The sequence below is a fragment of the Cuculus canorus genome, chromosome 20 (assembly GCF_017976375.1).
Source record: "Cuculus canorus isolate bCucCan1 chromosome 20, bCucCan1.pri, whole genome shotgun sequence".
Lineage (NCBI taxonomy): Eukaryota > Metazoa > Chordata > Aves > Cuculiformes > Cuculidae > Cuculus > Cuculus canorus.
The window spans coordinates 2,051,797-2,070,559 of record NC_071420.1 but is presented as its reverse complement, the minus strand read 5'-3'; the positions used below and the strand labels follow the sequence as shown (position 1 = coordinate 2,070,559).

The 18,763-nt window shown below is 36.2% G+C and overlaps 1 protein-coding gene across 4 annotated transcripts in view; it reads left to right on the top strand.

Moving 5' to 3' along the window:
- Positions 1-17,933, top strand: part of USP32 (ubiquitin specific peptidase 32) — a 67,100-nt gene extending 49,167 nt beyond the window's left edge. For 3 of the 4 annotated variants that reach the window (XM_054085036.1, XM_054085034.1, XM_054085037.1), the window contains 19 exons: positions 348-507; positions 2,773-2,927; positions 3,659-3,740; positions 4,048-4,122; positions 4,673-4,811; positions 5,086-5,191; positions 5,827-6,000; positions 6,534-6,708; positions 7,344-7,495; positions 8,238-8,349; positions 8,875-9,086; positions 10,472-10,656; positions 11,250-11,336; positions 11,931-12,051; positions 12,718-12,909; positions 13,510-13,801; positions 14,233-14,666; positions 15,012-15,104; positions 15,533-17,933. In XM_054085036.1, the coding sequence (XP_053941011.1) occupies positions 348-507; positions 2,773-2,927; positions 3,659-3,740; positions 4,048-4,122; positions 4,673-4,811; positions 5,086-5,191; positions 5,827-6,000; positions 6,534-6,708; positions 7,344-7,495; positions 8,238-8,349; positions 8,875-9,086; positions 10,472-10,656; positions 11,250-11,336; positions 11,931-12,051; positions 12,718-12,909; positions 13,510-13,801; positions 14,233-14,666; positions 15,012-15,104; positions 15,533-15,706 (3,120 nt within the window). In that variant the 3' untranslated portion in view covers positions 15,707-17,933. The remainder of the gene's footprint in view (positions 1-347; positions 508-2,772; positions 2,928-3,658; positions 3,741-4,047; positions 4,123-4,672; positions 4,812-5,085; positions 5,192-5,826; positions 6,001-6,533; positions 6,709-7,343; positions 7,496-8,237; positions 8,350-8,874; positions 9,087-10,471; positions 10,657-11,249; positions 11,337-11,930; positions 12,052-12,717; positions 12,910-13,509; positions 13,802-14,232; positions 14,667-15,011; positions 15,105-15,532) is intronic. The other variant, XM_054085035.1, reaches the window with a different exon arrangement.
- The last annotated feature ends 830 nt before the right edge of the window (positions 17,934-18,763 follow it).

Below are 18,763 nucleotides of genomic sequence, written 5' to 3'. Positions count from 1 at the left end.
ATACACTGAGTAGAATTAATGAGATTCATTATAAATTCAGATATATTTCAGGAATGATAAAAATGTTCTTTCCAAGGAGTTGTATGGGAAGCTATGCTGAGCTAAATAAAGTGCTTGCTTTTGACAATCTGCAACTAATGAGCTTCAAAAAGTGCTTAGAAATCAGTAAGTTGTCGTTCCTGTGGATATTTGCCCCATAAGAAGTTTAGAGGATTTCTTGTCTCCTAATAAAACATAGTTTCTTTTATTAACCGTCTGCTTTAAACATTTCTTCCTGTTCCTATTGGGATTTCCTACACGCTTGGATCAGCAGTCTCTGAAATATGTTTTAAATATTTTTTTACTAGGTGATCAAAAACAGCAAAACAAACGTGCCTGAACTAGAGTTATTTCCTCGCTACCTGCTCTTCCTGAGACAGCAGCCTGCCACTCGAACGCAGCAGTCAAACATCTGGGTGAATATGGGTATGATGAGCCTGAGAATGTTTCCTCAGCATTTACCTAGAGGTAACTTAAGAATGCAGCAAGAATACAAGTGCGCAGTTTCTAAGAAAGCGAGACCCACAGCTGTAGAAGCTTGCTGCCACTGTGCTTGTGCACCAGCTAATCAACTGTAAGGCACAACTAGCGTTCGGTAAAGATTTAAAGGCTTTTCTCCCATCTCCTCTTGAAAGGAAGAGGCATGAGGGAGCGTTTTCAGTGAAATCAGTTAAGTCGCATAGTTACTGCGAATAGATGGGTGAGTTGAAAGTGAGAAATGAGCACTGCATAGATGAAACAGCTGAGAAAGGCACATCTGATTATTCATGTTGATTGTTAGTTTTATAGCCTCAGAATATGTGCATCTGTGCATTGGGGTGTCTGATAGTACAGTGGTATAATAAATGAAATCACTGTTCAGCCAACTGATGCTCAGTTACTTGGGCAGCTAGGCTTTAGTGCCCAAAATTATTTGATGCTCTTTAGAAAGCAACTGAATTAATGGAATCTGAAAACTATTTTTGATACAGTTCGGAACGACAATATATTAATTATAAAAATAAAATATATTTGCCATAATTGTGGTGGGAATGCTCACCGAAGGATTGTGCAAGTGATGAGCTGTGAGAATAATCTTCAGATTTCACCTGAAATGTGAAGCTGCAAAGTGTTGCAGGATTTGTTTCCAGTTACCAGTTTGTATGCAAAGTGGCATACTTGTCTTACACAATAGGTTTAAAGAAATACTGGATGTTCATCTGCGTGTGCATTTCGATGCACATAGATATACGTACGCATCCACAGTAACATACGTCCAGAAATGGACTCACTTGACTATTGAAAATTAAATCTTTCAGCCTTGCTAGTGTTAGCCTGTGTTTAAAAATCTCTTGCAGGTGCTCAAGTTCTCACTGCTTTGGTAGAATCTAAAATTTAACATGTAGATAGCGGCTGCCTGCTTGATCAAGTTCCACTACAGAAACTGCCTGCTACCCAAATTCATTTTTCCTACTTGACCTAATAAAATGGAAACTGCTTTGTTTGGACATTCTAAAATGCCCACATTCAAATAAAGAGAATCTTCTGATGTGCCAAATTTGATCTTGATTTGGAATTATTTTGCTCTGCACTAATTTATTTGTCCAATCAGTTATTAATCTTTTTGAGTTATCAAATTGCTTTCTTGCTGTAATCTTACAACTAATCCTCTGATCCCTAATCTCAGAAAATGCTTTTTTGTGTTTTTTAAAAAAAATGAGTACTTTGCTTGGTATACTGAGGCAAAACTGATGCTTTGCTGACTTTAAAGATGATTACAGAATGGTTTTACTTTCTTGTCAAATTGCATGCAATATTTCATTTTTTCATATAGTACTGTTTATTTTATTTTAATCCTTTGACAGTGCAGGGAGAACGATGTCACTTCTGGTTGCTTAAGTAATGCAGTTGTCCAGTAAGGTTTGGCTGTATAGTAAAGGCTTTCAATGAATACGTTGCAGATCTGTCCCTGTGAGGAGTGGGGAACTTCCACAGTTTAAACTAAGGAAGTTCAAAAAATAAAGCATATAATGTTGGTCTCATCTCTTTCAAACTGAGCTTGTGCAAATATTTTATTTAAAGATGAGCTTATATTATAGAAAAAAGCAACAATCTTGACTGATGGAATTAGTTTGTTTTAAACATGAGATGGTTGAGAAATTCTGGTGAAAATCCTAGACATCTTCACAGAATATGTTTTGAGGAATTTAGTTATTAAGAATACTTTTATCATGAAACTGTCAGTCTGATTTCATCTTCACATATCAGCATTCATCCCTTTGGAAGAGCTAAAGCAAATTTATGCTATTTCCAAGAACAGTCAGACCAATTTTTTTGGCCTTATTTTTTTACTTACAGTGTGTTCTCAAAAAAGAAGTCTCATGAAATTTTGAAGTCGTTTCCTTTGAAAATTGAATACGCTCTCTTAAAGAGAAAAAGAGGCCGGCCTTTTAAAGCTCCTTTAAAAGTATTTATTTCCCATGAGAATCTTAGGGGAGCATGGTTTTGGTAAGAAGAGAGGTAAATTTATCTGCTTTGCGATAGCAAAGTTTATTGTCCTATAGGGTTAGTAACAATTTTCTTTCAGTCTAACTCTGTTATTTTATCCATTAGCAAAGGAGTGGAGCTGTGTAATTCTTTATCACAAAAAGTACTTATAGTATATATAGTGTATTAATTGTTATTGACCTGATTTCTTTTAGCCTACGAGTCTGTACATTATCTTTTACCCTTTTCTTATGGTTGTGGATGCAGGGAATGTACCTTCACCAAATGCTCCTTTAAAAAGAGTCCTGGCTTACACCGGCTGTTTTAGTCGAATGCAAACAATTAAAGAGATACATGAATATCTCTCCCAGAGGCTACGTATAAAAGAAGAAGATATGCGCCTCTGGTTATACAATAGCGAGGTAATGTCAGTCTTTTTTCTTGATTTTTTTAATCAACTATTTGATATTGTGTATCTTATTCTTTTCTAGAAATTATTAAACACAGGTGTAGAGGGATAAAAAAACCCAGTAGTTGTAGTTTCCTTTGCAATTTAACTGCCCGGGTTGGAAAACTCCACTTAATTTCTAGAGTTTTTTATGCACTCCAAGCAGTGAAATTTAGATCTTGCTGTTAATGACCCAGGGAACTTCTCTCCTGTTTTCCTAGTAGCTTGATAAACATTAAATCGTCCAGTGATGTACTTAAAAATTGGCAATCGGTTGACCTATTAAGAGGCTTGATAAGAAGTTTCATGGAGACTGTTTAAAGTGCAAATAAAAATAGATTCTTTTGTTGACATGCATGATGCTGTAGGCCTCTGTTAGCACAGGAGCCAGCAGCCATCCAGGATCTTTTGCAAATTGTGTCTATGAACAAATCACAATGAACAAGCAGAATGTATTTCTCCAGATCATTAACTGAATGTAATTCTCTCATTCTGAAGAAACACCACGTGAAATTAAAGCATTGCTCTAGATGCTTCTGGAGATCAATAAACTACTGTATTTCTTTAGCTTAGGTAGGAAACTGGTGCTCTGATATTTGTGAGGAAATTAACACTGTTTTAATTTTATTGCTTCGAGATTAAAATATCCTCAGAGATTTTTAAATCTAGAAGTAGTAACTATATGAAGTATTTTTTCTCCTGCAGAACTATCTTACTCTGCTGGATGATGAAGATCACAGACTGGAGTACCTTAAAATCCAAGATGAGCAGCATTTAGTAATAGAAGGTATAAAAGGGGCCTACAATTGGTTTTCGCAGTGAAACCAAATAATTTTATGTGAATGTATATATAGTTAATAAATTGTGTGTAGTACCCATTTCCCCTTAATTGCCCAAACTACACAAATACAAAGGCCTACTGCCCAAATATTTCCTTTCTTGAAATGTTTTGAGAAGAACGTGTAAGTAAATGTTTCTCTATATGTACGTGTTGATAGAAATACAGAAAGTAACAAACAATTGGAGAAAGTAACAAACAATTGGAGAAAGTAACAAACAATTTTTAAAAATCCTTGTAACATATCTCTTTCTAGTTCGAAACAAAGACATGAGCTGGCCAGAGGAAATGTCTTTTATAGCAAACAGCAGTAAAATAGACAGACATAAAGGTAAGTGTTTCAGTATAGTAATTGAATTATGATAAGAAGAAAAATCCAAGAGACTATATTATGTTGAAGCAGTTATTTTTATTATAAGTGCTCTAAACATTGGTAGAGGTCCTGTATACCTGTGCTGCTTTCCTTGTTCTTTCTCTTTTATTGACTTCATACTGGAAATGTGGGAGGGGTTGGTGTACAGGTAGATAAATCTGTGGATGTTCAGATGCTGCAGTAGCAAATGGTACATAGGCAATCCTGGATTTAATGTTTATTATCTTGGTTATTTTAAGGTAAAGAATAGTTAAGTTTTTAATAAACTAAACCAGAAATTTCAGTACCATAATTATTTATCTGAAAATAGTTTGTACTGTGCTGATGTCCATGGTGGATCAAATCTAACAAAATACCTCAATTCCTGTTAAGTAGAGCCAAGACGTTGTAGCTGAGGACAGTTTAAATTGACTTAGTAACTGTGAAAATGTCATGGTTTTAACCTCGTATACCATTCTGAACTTTTCACACCTGGGCAATTGGTGTCATTATGTTTTCTTTTTCTCAGTTCCTACTGAAAAGGGGGCTACTGGATTAAGCAATCTGGGTAACACATGCTTCATGAACTCCAGTATCCAGTGTGTTAGTAATACACAACCTCTAACACGGTATTTCATCTCAGGAAGACATCTTTATGAGCTTAACAGGTAATTTTATGTTTGAGACCATTGGTATTTTAGGTGCTTTAATGTTCCTTTAAAATGAGTTTCAGCTTCCAGAAGCTGACAGTATGAACCAGTCCTTTTAATTTCGGTGTTACCAGCCATGAGCTACACGGCAGATACTAGGTTAGATACATGGAAATATAAATTCTGACTTATAACAGTTCAGCGAGAAGCATTTACACTTCCTTGTTCTTCAACCCCATGCTTGAGCTTTGTTTAAATTTTAGTTTGATATTCATTACCTTATGATTTCTAGAACAAATCCAATAGGAATGAAAGGACACATGGCCAAGTGCTATGGAGATTTGGTTCAGGAGTTATGGAGTGGAACTCAGAAGAATATAGCACCTTTAAAGCTGCGGGTAAGTCTCTGTGTTATTTAAAGACAGAAAGCAAGAATTTATTTGAATAGCAGAAGTCTTTTAATGGACTTTTTCTGGATGTTGTGTATTGTAATGGATCTGGGACTCAGATCAGGAAGGGAAGGAAACATGGGCATATATGTTATGTATTAGAAGTTAGCTGTGAAGCCAACCGCCATATTCTGGGCAGTCAGTCATCATGGAGGTTACTCCAAACTGGTCACAGAATTTGCTTTCTTACCAGTAGGAATCGGGGAAGATGGTCATTCATGAAAGATCTGTGCAGGGGCAGGATGTACATCTGGACAAGGCCAGGGTTCTTCAGTCCTGGTGCTCAGGACTTGAGCAGCTTTCTGTGGAAAATAATCATGGTTCAATGGTTGTAAGGTTAAAGAGTTTCTTGATATGAATGGTTATGGTGTAAGATGTGGGTTTTATAGCCCTTGTTGGGGACGAAAGTTAATGCATTTGTCTGCAAATGGTATTTTCTTCAGAAAGCCTAGAGGCTTACCTTTAATTCTTGACAGTTTTACTTGTGCTCATTGACACCGTGTGTCATGTCTACAGTATTTTGATTTATTACAACTTTTGTTACATGCTATTAAATTACATTCTTGGTTGGCTTTTTTTTATAGTGGACAATAGCAAAATATGCTCCAAGATTTAATGGCTTTCAACAGCAAGACTCACAGGAGCTTCTGGCTTTTCTTTTGGATGGTCTCCATGAAGATTTGAACAGAGTTCATGATAAGCCATATGTTGAACTAAAAGACAGCGATGGTCGACCAGACTGGGAAGTAGCAGCAGAGGTATGGGTTAAAATTTTTGGGATTAGGGTTCCTTTGTTTGCTGTTTCTTTTTTTCCCTTATGGTACTAAGCTGTTTAGTTGTTGGTGAGCCTGTCTGTGGCAGTATTCTTTCAGGACTGTGCTGTCTTTTGGAACTTGTTAGATCTGTGATATAAGGAGTAGGTTTCACCTTGAAACTGGAAATGAGTTTTAAGTATTACAATGAAAGTATACAGTTGATACTTCATAGTCATTTTGAACAACTCCTCAGAATACGGAGTGTAAAAATCTCTCAAGATACTTGATGATCCTTTCAGAAGTACTTGAAATTGTGTCATACCTTGATTATTGTATTAATTTAAATAACTTTGCTTTACTCACGTTGAAACTAAATGCTTCCTATTTATTAGAAAGAGGTAAACAACTTCTATGGAAATAATTTGACTTCCATAGACCAATGAAACTGGAGATCTTCCAGCGTGTCCTCCTTCCTGTAGTTCGAGCAAGTAGCCTTCAGTTCCTAACTATGTGTTGTTTTTTGTACTTCATCTTAGGCCTGGGAAAACCATCTGAGAAGAAACAGATCCATCGTTGTGGATTTGTTTCATGGGCAGCTGAAGTCACAAGTGAAATGTAAAACTTGTGGACATATAAGTGTTAGGTTTGACCCCTTTAATTTTTTGTCCTTGCCTTTGCCAATGGATAGCTACATGCACCTAGAAATTACAGGTGAGTAGTAGTGTTTAACTCCATATAAACTTGTAATTGTATAAGAAAAAAAAAGTATAAGTAGAACAGCTGTAAAACATCCAAATTTCGTTTGGTTTTGCACTTTTGCTTAAAAATATTGTAACGATTTTAATAGAGTGCAAGATTTTTCATTGTAATACAGTTAAGCTAAAATAAAACCTTTAAAAGCAGAGCATAGCTGGCCCGTTTTTAGTCTTGACTAAGGGACTTAATAAAGAAACATGTAAAATTGAGGTTCTGAGAACTTTCCTTCTGTTCACTGTGTTGTGGAGGTTGTCCTCAATCTGCCTAGAGCCAATGAGGAGGGCTGGGGGGAGTGTACAAACAAAAAATACTGTATGGGTCATGAGCTGTGCTGTGAAGAACAGGTGTATTGTTGGAAAACAGGAAGAAGCAAAAGTGATAAAAAATGAAACAAATTTTGAAACCATTTTCTGCTGCCAGTGCAGCAGAGGTGTTTCTGACCCTTGAAGGGACCTTAAAAGCCGACTGAGAAAAAAAAGAAAAAAAAAAATCTCTTAAAATACTTTCCAGTAAATAAGTAACTGTAATGTATTATTCTCATTAAAACTTTCCTAGTTTGCTGACCAGTGTATTTCTTTTCCCCTTCAAAGTAATTAAATTAGATGGTACTACTCCTGTTCGATATGGCCTGAGATTGAATATGGATGAAAAGTATACCGGTTTGAAAAAACAGTTAAGTGAACTCTGTGGGCTAAAACCGGAACAGATTCTGCTTGCAGAGGTGCATAGCTCAAATATAAAGGTAGGAAGAACAAAAAAATAATCATTGCGGCAACGTAATTCTGGTATTTTTATTTGTTACATTCACATACTTCTTCATTCTTTTTGACATTAAGCTTTGCTTACAACAGCTGTGAAATAATTAAACAAAAATGTCATTAAAAAATCAGCTTAGTTATATCTCTGTGTAACTCTTATCTCATTCTTAAACCTTAATTTGACTTACTTGAAATAGATTTAAAATCCAAGTAAACTGAAACAGAATAAACCACTTTTAAACAAAATTAATAGTGATGTAGATGCTTGCAGAAGTTTAATTGAATTGATTACTGATGATATTTTTAGGAAAAAAAAGGATAAAATAATCTTAAATTTATAGATCTCAAGTTAGAATGCTGTGATGAGTTTAAACACTGTCAGGATTTAGGAAGTGTACGTAATGACCGCCTTAGTTCTGTATAATGTATATGTGTGTATGTATAGAGATATTATATTTTTTTGCTGCCATTGAATAAGATTAAAACTGCTTGGAAGTAGGTGCTTTCAGTCTATTTAAAGAACCATTAACTCCTAGGTCTGGCCGCAGAGATCGGCAAAGGGGTGTACTTGATAGTACCCTTTTTTCATTCCAAAGAGGTGTAAGAAGGCAGATAGGAGAGGAGAGATGAGCTGTTAGATACACTGTTTTCAACAGAACAAAACATATTTGGAGTCAGGGATAGGAAGGTGTACGTTTGATTAACTTTCCTTTTTTTTTTCTGAAGAACTTCCCTCAAGACAACCAGAAAGTCCGGTTATCAGTGAGTGGGTTTTTGTGTGCATTTGAAATCCCAATTCCAGGATCCCCTACATCAGCATCAAGTCCTGTGCAGACAGGTAAAAGAAAACATTTATTTTCCTGTTCATTTAAAATGCACAGTGCTTGAGTACTGGAGAAATTCAGGAGAAAACCTCACTTCTTTGTAATAAGTAAGATTAAAGAAAAGGCAGATGAGTCAAGTTCTGATTGACAGAGAAGCTGTGAGCAGTCTCAGTATCTACTGATGGTCTGTGATCCTTTTAGGATAATGCCCAAGATAGCAGTCTGAAGATTGCTATGCGCTTATTTTGGTTAAAGATACAAGAAACATGCAGAGTAATTTATTACTTGTGGATCAACCCTAAGGCAGGACACGTAAACCACTGAAAGCATGATACTCAGTTTTGATTTTGTTGTTTGTGGTTTCATATGTAGGTTATAAACACCTCTGTTTCTTTGCTCTTGCATGCTCCAATTCTGCTAAGTTGTAGGTAAATAAAAGGTCAGATGTTGGTCTTAAGGACAGTAGATGATGTTTTATGAAATGCTTTTACGAGTTCTGATTACTGTAGGTAATTGAGAATGCAATTGTCTCACTACAGATGTCTCAACTGGGCCATCAGCTAATGGAGCACCCAACATAATGATGAATGGAGACCTCCCTAAACCAACCCTAATTCCAAATGGAATGCCAAATACTGTAGTGCCATGTGGAACAGAGCGCAACTTTGCCAACTGGGCTCTCAACGGTCATGTGCCCTTGCTTTCCGATAGTCCGTGTACAGGGTATATAATTGCAGTCCACAGAAAAATGGTTAGTAGATTTGCATTTGTTGTAAGTTGTTCAAGTAACACGCTTTGAGAGAAAGACAACAAGGATTTTTGAATGTCCATGTGATAAATTAATCTTCATTTCTTAAGAGGAGGGAGCATGAGTACATTTCCCTTTTAAGTGAGTACCAAGTTCTACAGAAATACAACTCTTGTAAATTGAAATCGTAATGTCTAATGTTTGTGTATTTTTCTTTCCTTAGCACTGGCATGCTTCCCAGTTCTCTAATGCTGAGATGCTTACTTTGGTGTTCACTAACTCCCTGATTAAATGTTCCAGACTCTTTGAGCAGAAAAAATTCTGATTACAGAAGCTAATAGAAATGCATTTCTTTCCCTTTATGTGGAAAAGCCTTATTTCTTATACGGAGACGGAGCGAAGAGATATAGTACATTCCTGGATTGTTCTGTTAACGTGAACTGCTCTTTGTAAAAGCATATGTAGTTAAGTTGAACTCTAAATGTCAGAGCTGGATGACTGAACACCTGCATTCTGTGCGCATTTGTCCAGACTTTAGAGTCTGTTGACATTTAAAGCCTGGTGGATGTGGGCCAGGAGGCCATTTAACTTCCCTCTTTACTTTGTGTTTGTGTGAGGCTTTTTTGCTTTATTTTCTCAAGTAGTGACCACTAACCACTGTTATCACTGTCACCGTGATTCAAATTCTGCAGAATCTCATAGGTAATGGGTGTAATGCTTTTCAGCCTTTACTGGTTGCTAGTTATACAGCTTAACAACCAGTACAAGTGGTTTGTGGAAGGTATTCCAGGAATCGACGCTTGTCTTTGTCAAACATCTTATCAATAGAAAGGTTGTGTTGTGTAAAACTCATGGAAGGTGATAGCCATTTGCTGTACCTCAGTGTCATTAAGTAGATGTAGCATAAAGGTTAGTTTGTCAGCTTGGAATAAGTTGTGTACAACTCTGTAGTGCCTCCTTTAGACATAAAGGTGTTTCTCTCGCAAACATTAGCTTGCCTAGTGTAGAGATCATTTGGGGACGAGTGTCAACATCTTTAGGTGCACATTTGCATTACACTATTACCATGTGGTATGAAAATTAAGAAATATGCATAATATGAAATATAAAATGTTGTATATATTTGAAATACAGATTTATGTTGATGTGGTCTAATGTGCAAATACCATGAAATACAAGAGTCTTGCGTCAGTTTTAATTCAGTGATCAAGATACGCAGTATTTAATATTGGAAAAAATTGCTAAAATGGTATACTTCTAATGGAATTAATGGTTTATTTTAATTGCCAAAGCCTGAAATAAATAACAAGGTCAGCATCCTAGTAATTATGGTAAGGTGAGTCAATGCATACTTTTATCTGAGTCATTCTTTTATTTCACATATGCAGATGCGGACAGAATTATATTTTCTTTCATCTCAGAAGAATCGTCCTAGTCTTTTTGGAATGCCACTAATTGTTCCTTGTACAGTTCATACACGTAAAAAAGACCTGTATGATGCCGTGTGGATTCAGGTTTCCAGGCTTGCTAGCCCTCTCCCGCCTCAGGAAGCTAGCAATCACGCGCAGGACTGGTGAGTCTGGCATGTCAGTCTTTGGCTTGAATGACATAATACAGTGGTGCAGACTTGCTCACAAGATTAAAAACTAATTTCTTTCTTCATCTCAATCAGTTTTGAGTTCTCATAATACTGCTGTTGAATGAACATATGCTTTTTAATGTGTAATTAAGCTTTAAATGTCAACAACTTTAGGAACAATTGTATGCACTTTTACCCCAGATGGTTTCTGCCTGCAGATTCCATTTAGTGGCTTATTTTTGTAAGAAGTCATTTTGGAGCCATGCAATTTAATAATGGCATTAATTAAAAATAACTTTTAATCCTTTTTAATGTAGTTAAACATCGTATACCTTCTCTTAAAGGTTGACTTTACACAAATTGGTGGGTCTGTTCTCATGCAGTGATTAATAATCCATTATATCTGACAAACTCAGGCGATGTAAAGGCCAGTCTTGTTTTAATAGCTTAATCTAATCAAAATTATAGTTTTGGAATGGGGAGTGGTGGTGGTTTTCTGAAAGTAGGCATAGCAAGCATAGTGAAGGAAGGTAATTAGCAGTCTGAATGAGCGCTCATGTTTCATGTGATGTTCTCTTCTGTTTCAGTGACGATAGCATGGGATATCAGTACCCATTCACCCTAAGGGTGGTTCAGAAGGATGGAAATTCTTGTGCTTGGTGTCCATGGTACAGGTAAATTGTTTAGATTTAAGGAAGGGTATCACTCTAGCAGAAATGTAGTTTATGGTAATGGGGTTTTGATGTGTTTCAGGCTTCAGAAATTATATCAAACAACAAGAATCCAGAATCTAATTTAACCATAGCTCTCACATGGCAAGCTTTCACTGGCAGAATAGCTTTCATGACTTGGAGAGCTGAAATCTCTGCTGACAGAGAAACATTAACTTAGGAGACAGATGTGACTGTCTTAACCTTCTATAATATTCTTTGTACATGTATGCATATATGCAGACACATATTTGGATGATTTATGAGGGTTTCGTGAAAAACCAAACTTTTAGATGTAAATCATCTACCCTGGCTACTTCCTGTGCCATTTGAAAAATAGGGACTAAAATGAACATTAAGAAATTCACCCTGGAAGCATGCTTCGAATTTTGCCTAAACAGAGGCATGGTGACAAAAATTTCAGACCCTTGTTGGAAGGTATTAAGGCCTGAAACTTGGAGAGTGCATATGTTACAAAATAAGGAGCGGTACTGGAGTGTGAAATAATGTAAAACTCAGTTGTTGGACAGTTCACTTATCACATCAAACTTTTTTTAGATTTTGCCGTGGCTGTAAAATTGAGTGCACAGAAGACAGAGCTTCTGTTGGGAACGCTTACATTGCTGTAGACTGGGATCCAACAGCACTCCATCTGCGCTACCAGACATCGCAAGAACGGGTAAAATTCCAACGTAGACCCTTTGTTGTCTGTTAATAGCTCTGGAGCACAACCCATTTCACAATTTTTTTTTTTTAATCTTGATGATTCTTTTATCTATTTTCTGTTCAACTAAAGTCAGTAATCATTGAAGAGTATGTTCTGGATAAGTTAATGTCTTGGTGTTAGAACCCTTTGTGACCAAAATGTGGAAAGGAACCTTTTAAGAAACACAGCAGTGTATTTTCTCTCTGTTGTGAGTTGCTTTTGATCTGGCTTCCGCAATACACTGAAACGTATGTTCATTTGATAAAATTTCTAAGCACACCAGTGCTATAAACAGTTATTCATGTGAGTAAACCTATTTCCTTATTGAGTCAACATACTTAGAGGTAGGTCTATAGCAGAATTAGTGAAGAATAGTTGTTCAAACTTATGAATTGAATCTATAAACTTGGGCTTTATGGGTAATTTTGTGAGCGGAACCCAACAATAAGAACAGTGCATTATTTGTATGTCTGCCTCTTCATAACTGAAATAAAATTTCTGCTAAAACTAAGTGCATCTAGTTTTTATCTTTAATCTTATATAACTGTGCGATATTATTTGTACGATACTGTGAATCAGGCCTTCCTCTGAGCAGTCTGTATGTGTTTCCGAGTCAGATACAGTTTTATCTCACTTCAGATTGTAGAAGAACATGAAAGCGTTGAACAAAGTCGACGAGCTCAAGCAGAGCCCATCAATCTGGATAGCTGTCTAAGAGCCTTCACCAGTGAGGAAGAACTGGGGGAGGATGAGATGTACTACTGTTCCAAATGCAAGACCCATTGTTTGGCCACCAAAAAACTGGATCTTTGGAGGCTTCCCCCTATTTTGGTATGGTCTTTTGTAATTTTCCTCTACAGCAATAAAACCGAAGTACATTGATCACAAATTTGAATTGCTAGGTATGTCTTCTTGTTCTGAATAAGAAGATTTGCTTTTGTCCATGGTCTCAGGAGAGGCATTGGCTTAGTTTGCTTCATGCATTTCTGTAATACAGGCAAAGCAACGAACCTCAAATCCTTTTTAATCTCTTTAGCTGATACATTGCAGGAAGTGGTGGAATTTTGCATTCAGTGTCATCTGTTTTGACATAGAATTCACACTCAGTCAGTCTTTCTAGTAACGTGACATCTTTTGTCTACTTGTGTTACCTGCATTTGCTGCTTTTAAAATTGGGTAGGTTATTCAAAACACACAGTGCTGATCAGTGAACTGGAGCAACCTTTTCCATCATTTCCCCATGAAAATATTGCTTACATATTTTATCAGCTTGATCTCAAAATCCAAATTGTCACATACAGCATTATTACTGGTTTTTATTAGCATATCACAAACTGTGTTCTTTTTGCGAAAAACTGTTTTTAACCAGTGAAATTACTCACTGCAATGTAATTGTCCTCTTTTAATATTCTCTAACACGTTTCTCCTTAGATCATTCACCTGAAAAGATTTCAGTTTGTAAATGGCCGCTGGATAAAATCTCAGAAAATTGTTAAATTTCCCAGAGAAAATTTTGACCCAAGTGCCTTTTTGGTACAAAGGGATCCAAGTCATTTTCAGAGGAAGCAGCTAACTCTCCAGATCGAAAGCCTTCCTGAACCACGGGCTTTCCAAGGGGAGTCTAGAAAAACAGATCTGCAGATCACTTACACACCCGGGGAAGGAGATGTACTGAACAGAAGTCCATCCTCCCTTAACACTACTGTCTTGAATAATATCAAAGGTAGGTAATAAATAAAATAAATTCCAGTCAATATTGATATTTGGAGAGGAGGTAAAAGATATATTATGAAGGAAATTATGGGTTTTGGCCAAAACATTACACTTACTTTTAAACGTTCATTGCTGTTGTTATTTGCCCTGGAAAGCTAAAAAAAACCAAACAAACAAACAAAGAAAAAAGGTCACTCAGTGACCACAGATATTGGTACTGTCTGTTTTCATAAGTGGGCTGAATTACAGTAAGCTCCTGCATAAAAGATACAAATTTCAGTTTATAGGTGTTTGTATTTGTGTGTGCAAAGATAGTTTTACTTTTATATGCTACTCATTAATCTAATGTTCGGTTATTAAAAAAAACACTTTAAACACAGTCTAGGTTTTTATTATTTTTTTTTATACCTATCTTAGTAGTCCACATGTTTTCTGTTTTAGCATCTCCGTCTTTGGGGAGGAAGAGCGGAACCAGCTGTCCTTCAAGTAAAAACAGTAGCCCTAACAGTAGCCCAAGGACTTTAGGAAGAGGTAAAGGGCGTCTGCGGCTACCACAGCTGGGTAAAAACAAACTGTCAAGTAGCAAAGAAAATTTGGATGCAAATAAAGAGAATGGTACTGACCAGGAACAGAGATTTACTTCTGATCAAGGTGATACTCTTACTAGAGGGCAGATTTTGAGTGGTAGCCAGAGTGAACTGTATACTGCTCAGGACAATGAGATAACTCTAGCCAACGGATACATCTGTGAGCAGAATGCGTATAGTAATGGCAGTATCAATGGTCAAATTGATAACCACAGCGAGGACGATATTACAGATGACCAAAGAGATGAAGTATGTGTTAACCCTATTTACAACCTATATGCAATTTCGGTAAGTTGATGTTTTATGCAAGTAGAGTATCTTTATGTGGCGTTGTTTTGACTAAATGCATTCACTCTGTTTTTGTTACAAAAAGTAGGGGTCTGTTGAGAAGGAGAACAAAGTAGAGCTATTGTCAGCAGAATAAATTTGCCATAAAACTGAGCACAACTGAAAAGTGTATCTTTGTATAATATTTTTTTCTGCTTAAGTATATTAGCTTAGTCAACCCCAGATAGGTGAATTGTCGTGAACCATTGTCACTCACTTAGAGATAGTGAATTTGTGAATCATTCATTCTGTGAATTCCAAGTTTTGATTTTTGATGAGAATTTATTTTCTTCTTTGTTTCTTTAGTGCCATTCAGGAATTATGGGAGGGGGTCATTATGTCACTTACGCCAAAAACCCGAACAACAAGTGGTACTGCTACAATGACAGTAGCTGTAAGGTAAATGATTGACTTTTGCAGCAAATGTTTTTCATCTTTGTTACCTTGAGCCAAAGAAGTTTACATTTGGTGAGAACAATTCTTTGAAATCAGAAAATTCAGAAATTGCATTGGATAAATGTTAAAATCATAAACTAAAATTGTGTATGAGATTTTTTGAGCTTAACATCTGTTCAGCAGCTTCTACCATGGTTAAGGAAAGATGCTTATCTAAGTATTTGCATTTACCACTACAAGATTTGTCATACTTATCAAGTAAATAATGGAGCCTGATAATTATAATACAGGAGACAGAAAACGGCATTCTTCTTGTTGTAAACAGATAGTTAAAAATACTGTTCCTAGGGCAATTCTGTGTATTTTGATTTCAGTGACAATAACACAATTATCCCATGGAGTCTTTCAGAGCATGTTTTTCTCCTTTGCAGGAGCTGCATCCCGATGAAATCGACACCGACTCTGCCTACATTCTTTTCTATGAGCAGCAGGGGGTAGACTATGCACAATTTCTGCCAAAGATAGACGGCAAAAAGATGGCAGACACGAGCAGCATGGATGAAGATTTTGAGTCCGATTATAAGAAGTACTGTGTGTTACAGTAGGCAGATGATCTTCCGTGGACTGTTTTGTGGACGTGAGGGATAACATCCTGAATCTTACATTTGGTGAAAAAGTTATTGAAACAGATAACCTAAGTGTAGTTATTGTACCTGTGATCTGAAAGCACAAAAAGAAAACCCTAATTAAATAGCAGTTAATATAAAGATAGTATTGTTTTTGTTCTGTTATCTCACTACATGCTCTAAACATTTCTGATGTTAGACATCAGGCTGAGACTGCCGTTGGCCTTTAAATAAAATGGTTTGAGAAAAGCCAACTAGGACCAAATAAGAGCTAAATTAAATAGTCCAAATAAGAGCTAAACGAAGTAGTGTAGAGTTTACCAACTGTTCTAACAAACCCTTGAAGGCTCTCTTTAGGTTTAAGGTCATGGGGAAAAAAATTGTAGTGTTGTCTTTGGACAACATGATATTGCTACCTCCTTTTTCCTGCAGTTTTATTGCATTTTATTGGCAAAACAGGGAAAGCACGAGAATAAGACGTGCACAAATTTAAAGAATTATCATCGAGAGTAGAAGTATCCAGTTTTGCCACCACTAATGTGTGTCAGTTGCTTTCTTTCTGTATGTTGGGAGCACAACCAAATCGTAATTTGAGAGGAGATTAATTTCTACGCTGGAATAGTTTATTATAGTTGTGTTTTCTCCACGTGTTGGGTGTGCAGATCAACATGATTCAGGAATGGCTTTTCTGCCTGAAGAGTGTGATCTCAAACGAGATGCCTCAAGAAGAAACTTCAGGTTGAAGAGAGTAGTTGTGATTACACGCATGGTGTCTTAAAATGTGCACATTGCACAAAATGTTCCCAGCTTTTGGAAGGAAAGATGCTTGAGCTTATGTTTCATGACTGGTGTTGCTTTTAAATTTGCACTTTTAAAATTTCATATGACTGAATTCAAAAACATAGTTTGTTTTTGTTGTTGTAAGGGCTCTGGAGTGAATGGCTGTGAATTATCCACTGTGTATTTCAAACAAATAAGAAGCTGTGGCTGTCAGGTAGCTATCGTAGCATTCATGGATGGGGTTTTTTTAATTGATTTCTTAATTTAATGGAGTTTCTTCTTTTTTTCTCCAAAATTTTGTTGCCTTTTAAATTTTCTTTTTTGGTTATGCATATACTTGCAATTAAACCAGAATTGCTTTCCATGCCCTTGCAACGTGCTCTTTTAGGTCGATGGGCTTTTTGCATGAAGGAAAGCAGGACTGAGTCTTAGCAAAGACTGGAAAAAAGATGGTTATTTTTGAAGTAGGCATTTCTTTAAACATTTTCAGTGTTAAATTGTTTGCATATCTGAATGAAGATAAAAATTGCACTCTTTTGGCCTTTTGTTCTTCGGTTGAGTCTAAGCAGCTTACTGATTTTGTCGCGTGTCATCTTCCAAATTCTTTAGAGTTTGTTTCTTCACTAACAAAATTGATACTTACACGGTTGATATCTGAAATAAATGTTTGGATTAATTTTAATATGTTTTACAAGAATGCCAAACATGCCAGTAAGTTTATAATTTCAAGAAAGATCTGAGTTTTATCCGTTTAAGAAATTCTATCAGCTGATCTTGCTGTCTTTGCTTAGGCAAAACCCTCCCTGCCTTTGTTGGAGGTCGTGTCTCTGTGAAGACAGCAGATTGGTTCCAAAATAAGTATTGTCTTACTTGTGAAGTGTTGCTCCCTATCCTATATGGTCGTTTATCTTTAAAGTGGTCTAAACAGTAAGACTGAAGAAAAGCAAACATGACTTGTGAATTTCTAGGTTAAAAGCTTTTTCGATACCCGTTTGTCTATTCCTCCCTACGCAAACTCCATGAAAAGTGAAAGATTTTGAACTGATTTACTTTAAAATGTTTTATTTAAGCAGGTAGCACAATCTACTAATGTTATTTGATCTTCTGTGTTTGTTACATTGGTTGTAATTAATTTTTTAAATTAAATTAATTCATGAATTAGTAGTAAATTTATTAAGTTAACTATTAACTACATTCACTTTGTAAATTATTGTATAAAACTTATTGACAATGCACTGACTTTAGAAAGATGTTAATGTACATAAATACCTTGTAAATAAAATAGTGTTGATGTACTGGAATATGAGCTGTATTAAAAAAAGGTATCGGTAATTGTATATGGAGTGAACCTGTTTATCTGTAACTATATTATTCAAACAAATTAAATACTGTGGATGCAGATGAAGTGTCACTTCTTGTCAGATAATTTCTAATAGCTATTTTCCAGATTTCGAGTTTCTGTACTATTTTCATTAAGCTTAAATATATTTGTCAATCCAAAACATTGAAATGTGTGACTAAGCATACAGCGATTCTTTGCGGTGTGTCCACCATAGCACTTAGTTCTGAGTACCAAGATGTTTCAGCTTTTCTAAGTTTTAGTTTTAAGTTATGTTAGCTTTCCTTTTGAGAACATACTGTTCAGGCTTTTAGAATTTGTCCATTTAATCCTATTTGAAACGTGTGCCTGTATCCATGAGAGAGAGTGAGACCTTTCATTCTTGCTGGTAAGTCTGAAACTGGTGCAGGAAACCTCATTAATTCAGCAGTTTTCACTTTCTTCTGTGGTGTAATTTTGAGAGACCTGAAGTGAGGTCCGTGATGACTTAGAAGTACAGTGGCTGCACAAGGGATCCCTTCTTACCTACTCTTGAGAATCCTTCTGCAGATTTTTAAGGGGGGGGGGGGCAAAAAATCTAATGTCTCTTTCAATCTTTAATTCCTTAATTATTTTATGGGTACCTGGACAACTAAAATTTCAGCTGTAATAATTTTATAATGTAGTAAGTTCCTATGTTGTGGTGAATAACCCTCCTTTTGAGTTTAAGAGAAACTGGGTAAAAAAGGGTTTTCTTCAAAGTGCCCCAGAAATAATGTGATTATAGAAAATCAAGCAAAGATTCCATTCTTAAGGGGATTGGTAGGAAGTCATGAGGTAAATCTTTTAATGGCATATATACTGAGTTCTTGCTTTCGGCCAGGCCTGGCGCAGCGTGGAGGCGCTCGCAGCCATGTGGCGGCAGTGCTGCCCACCTC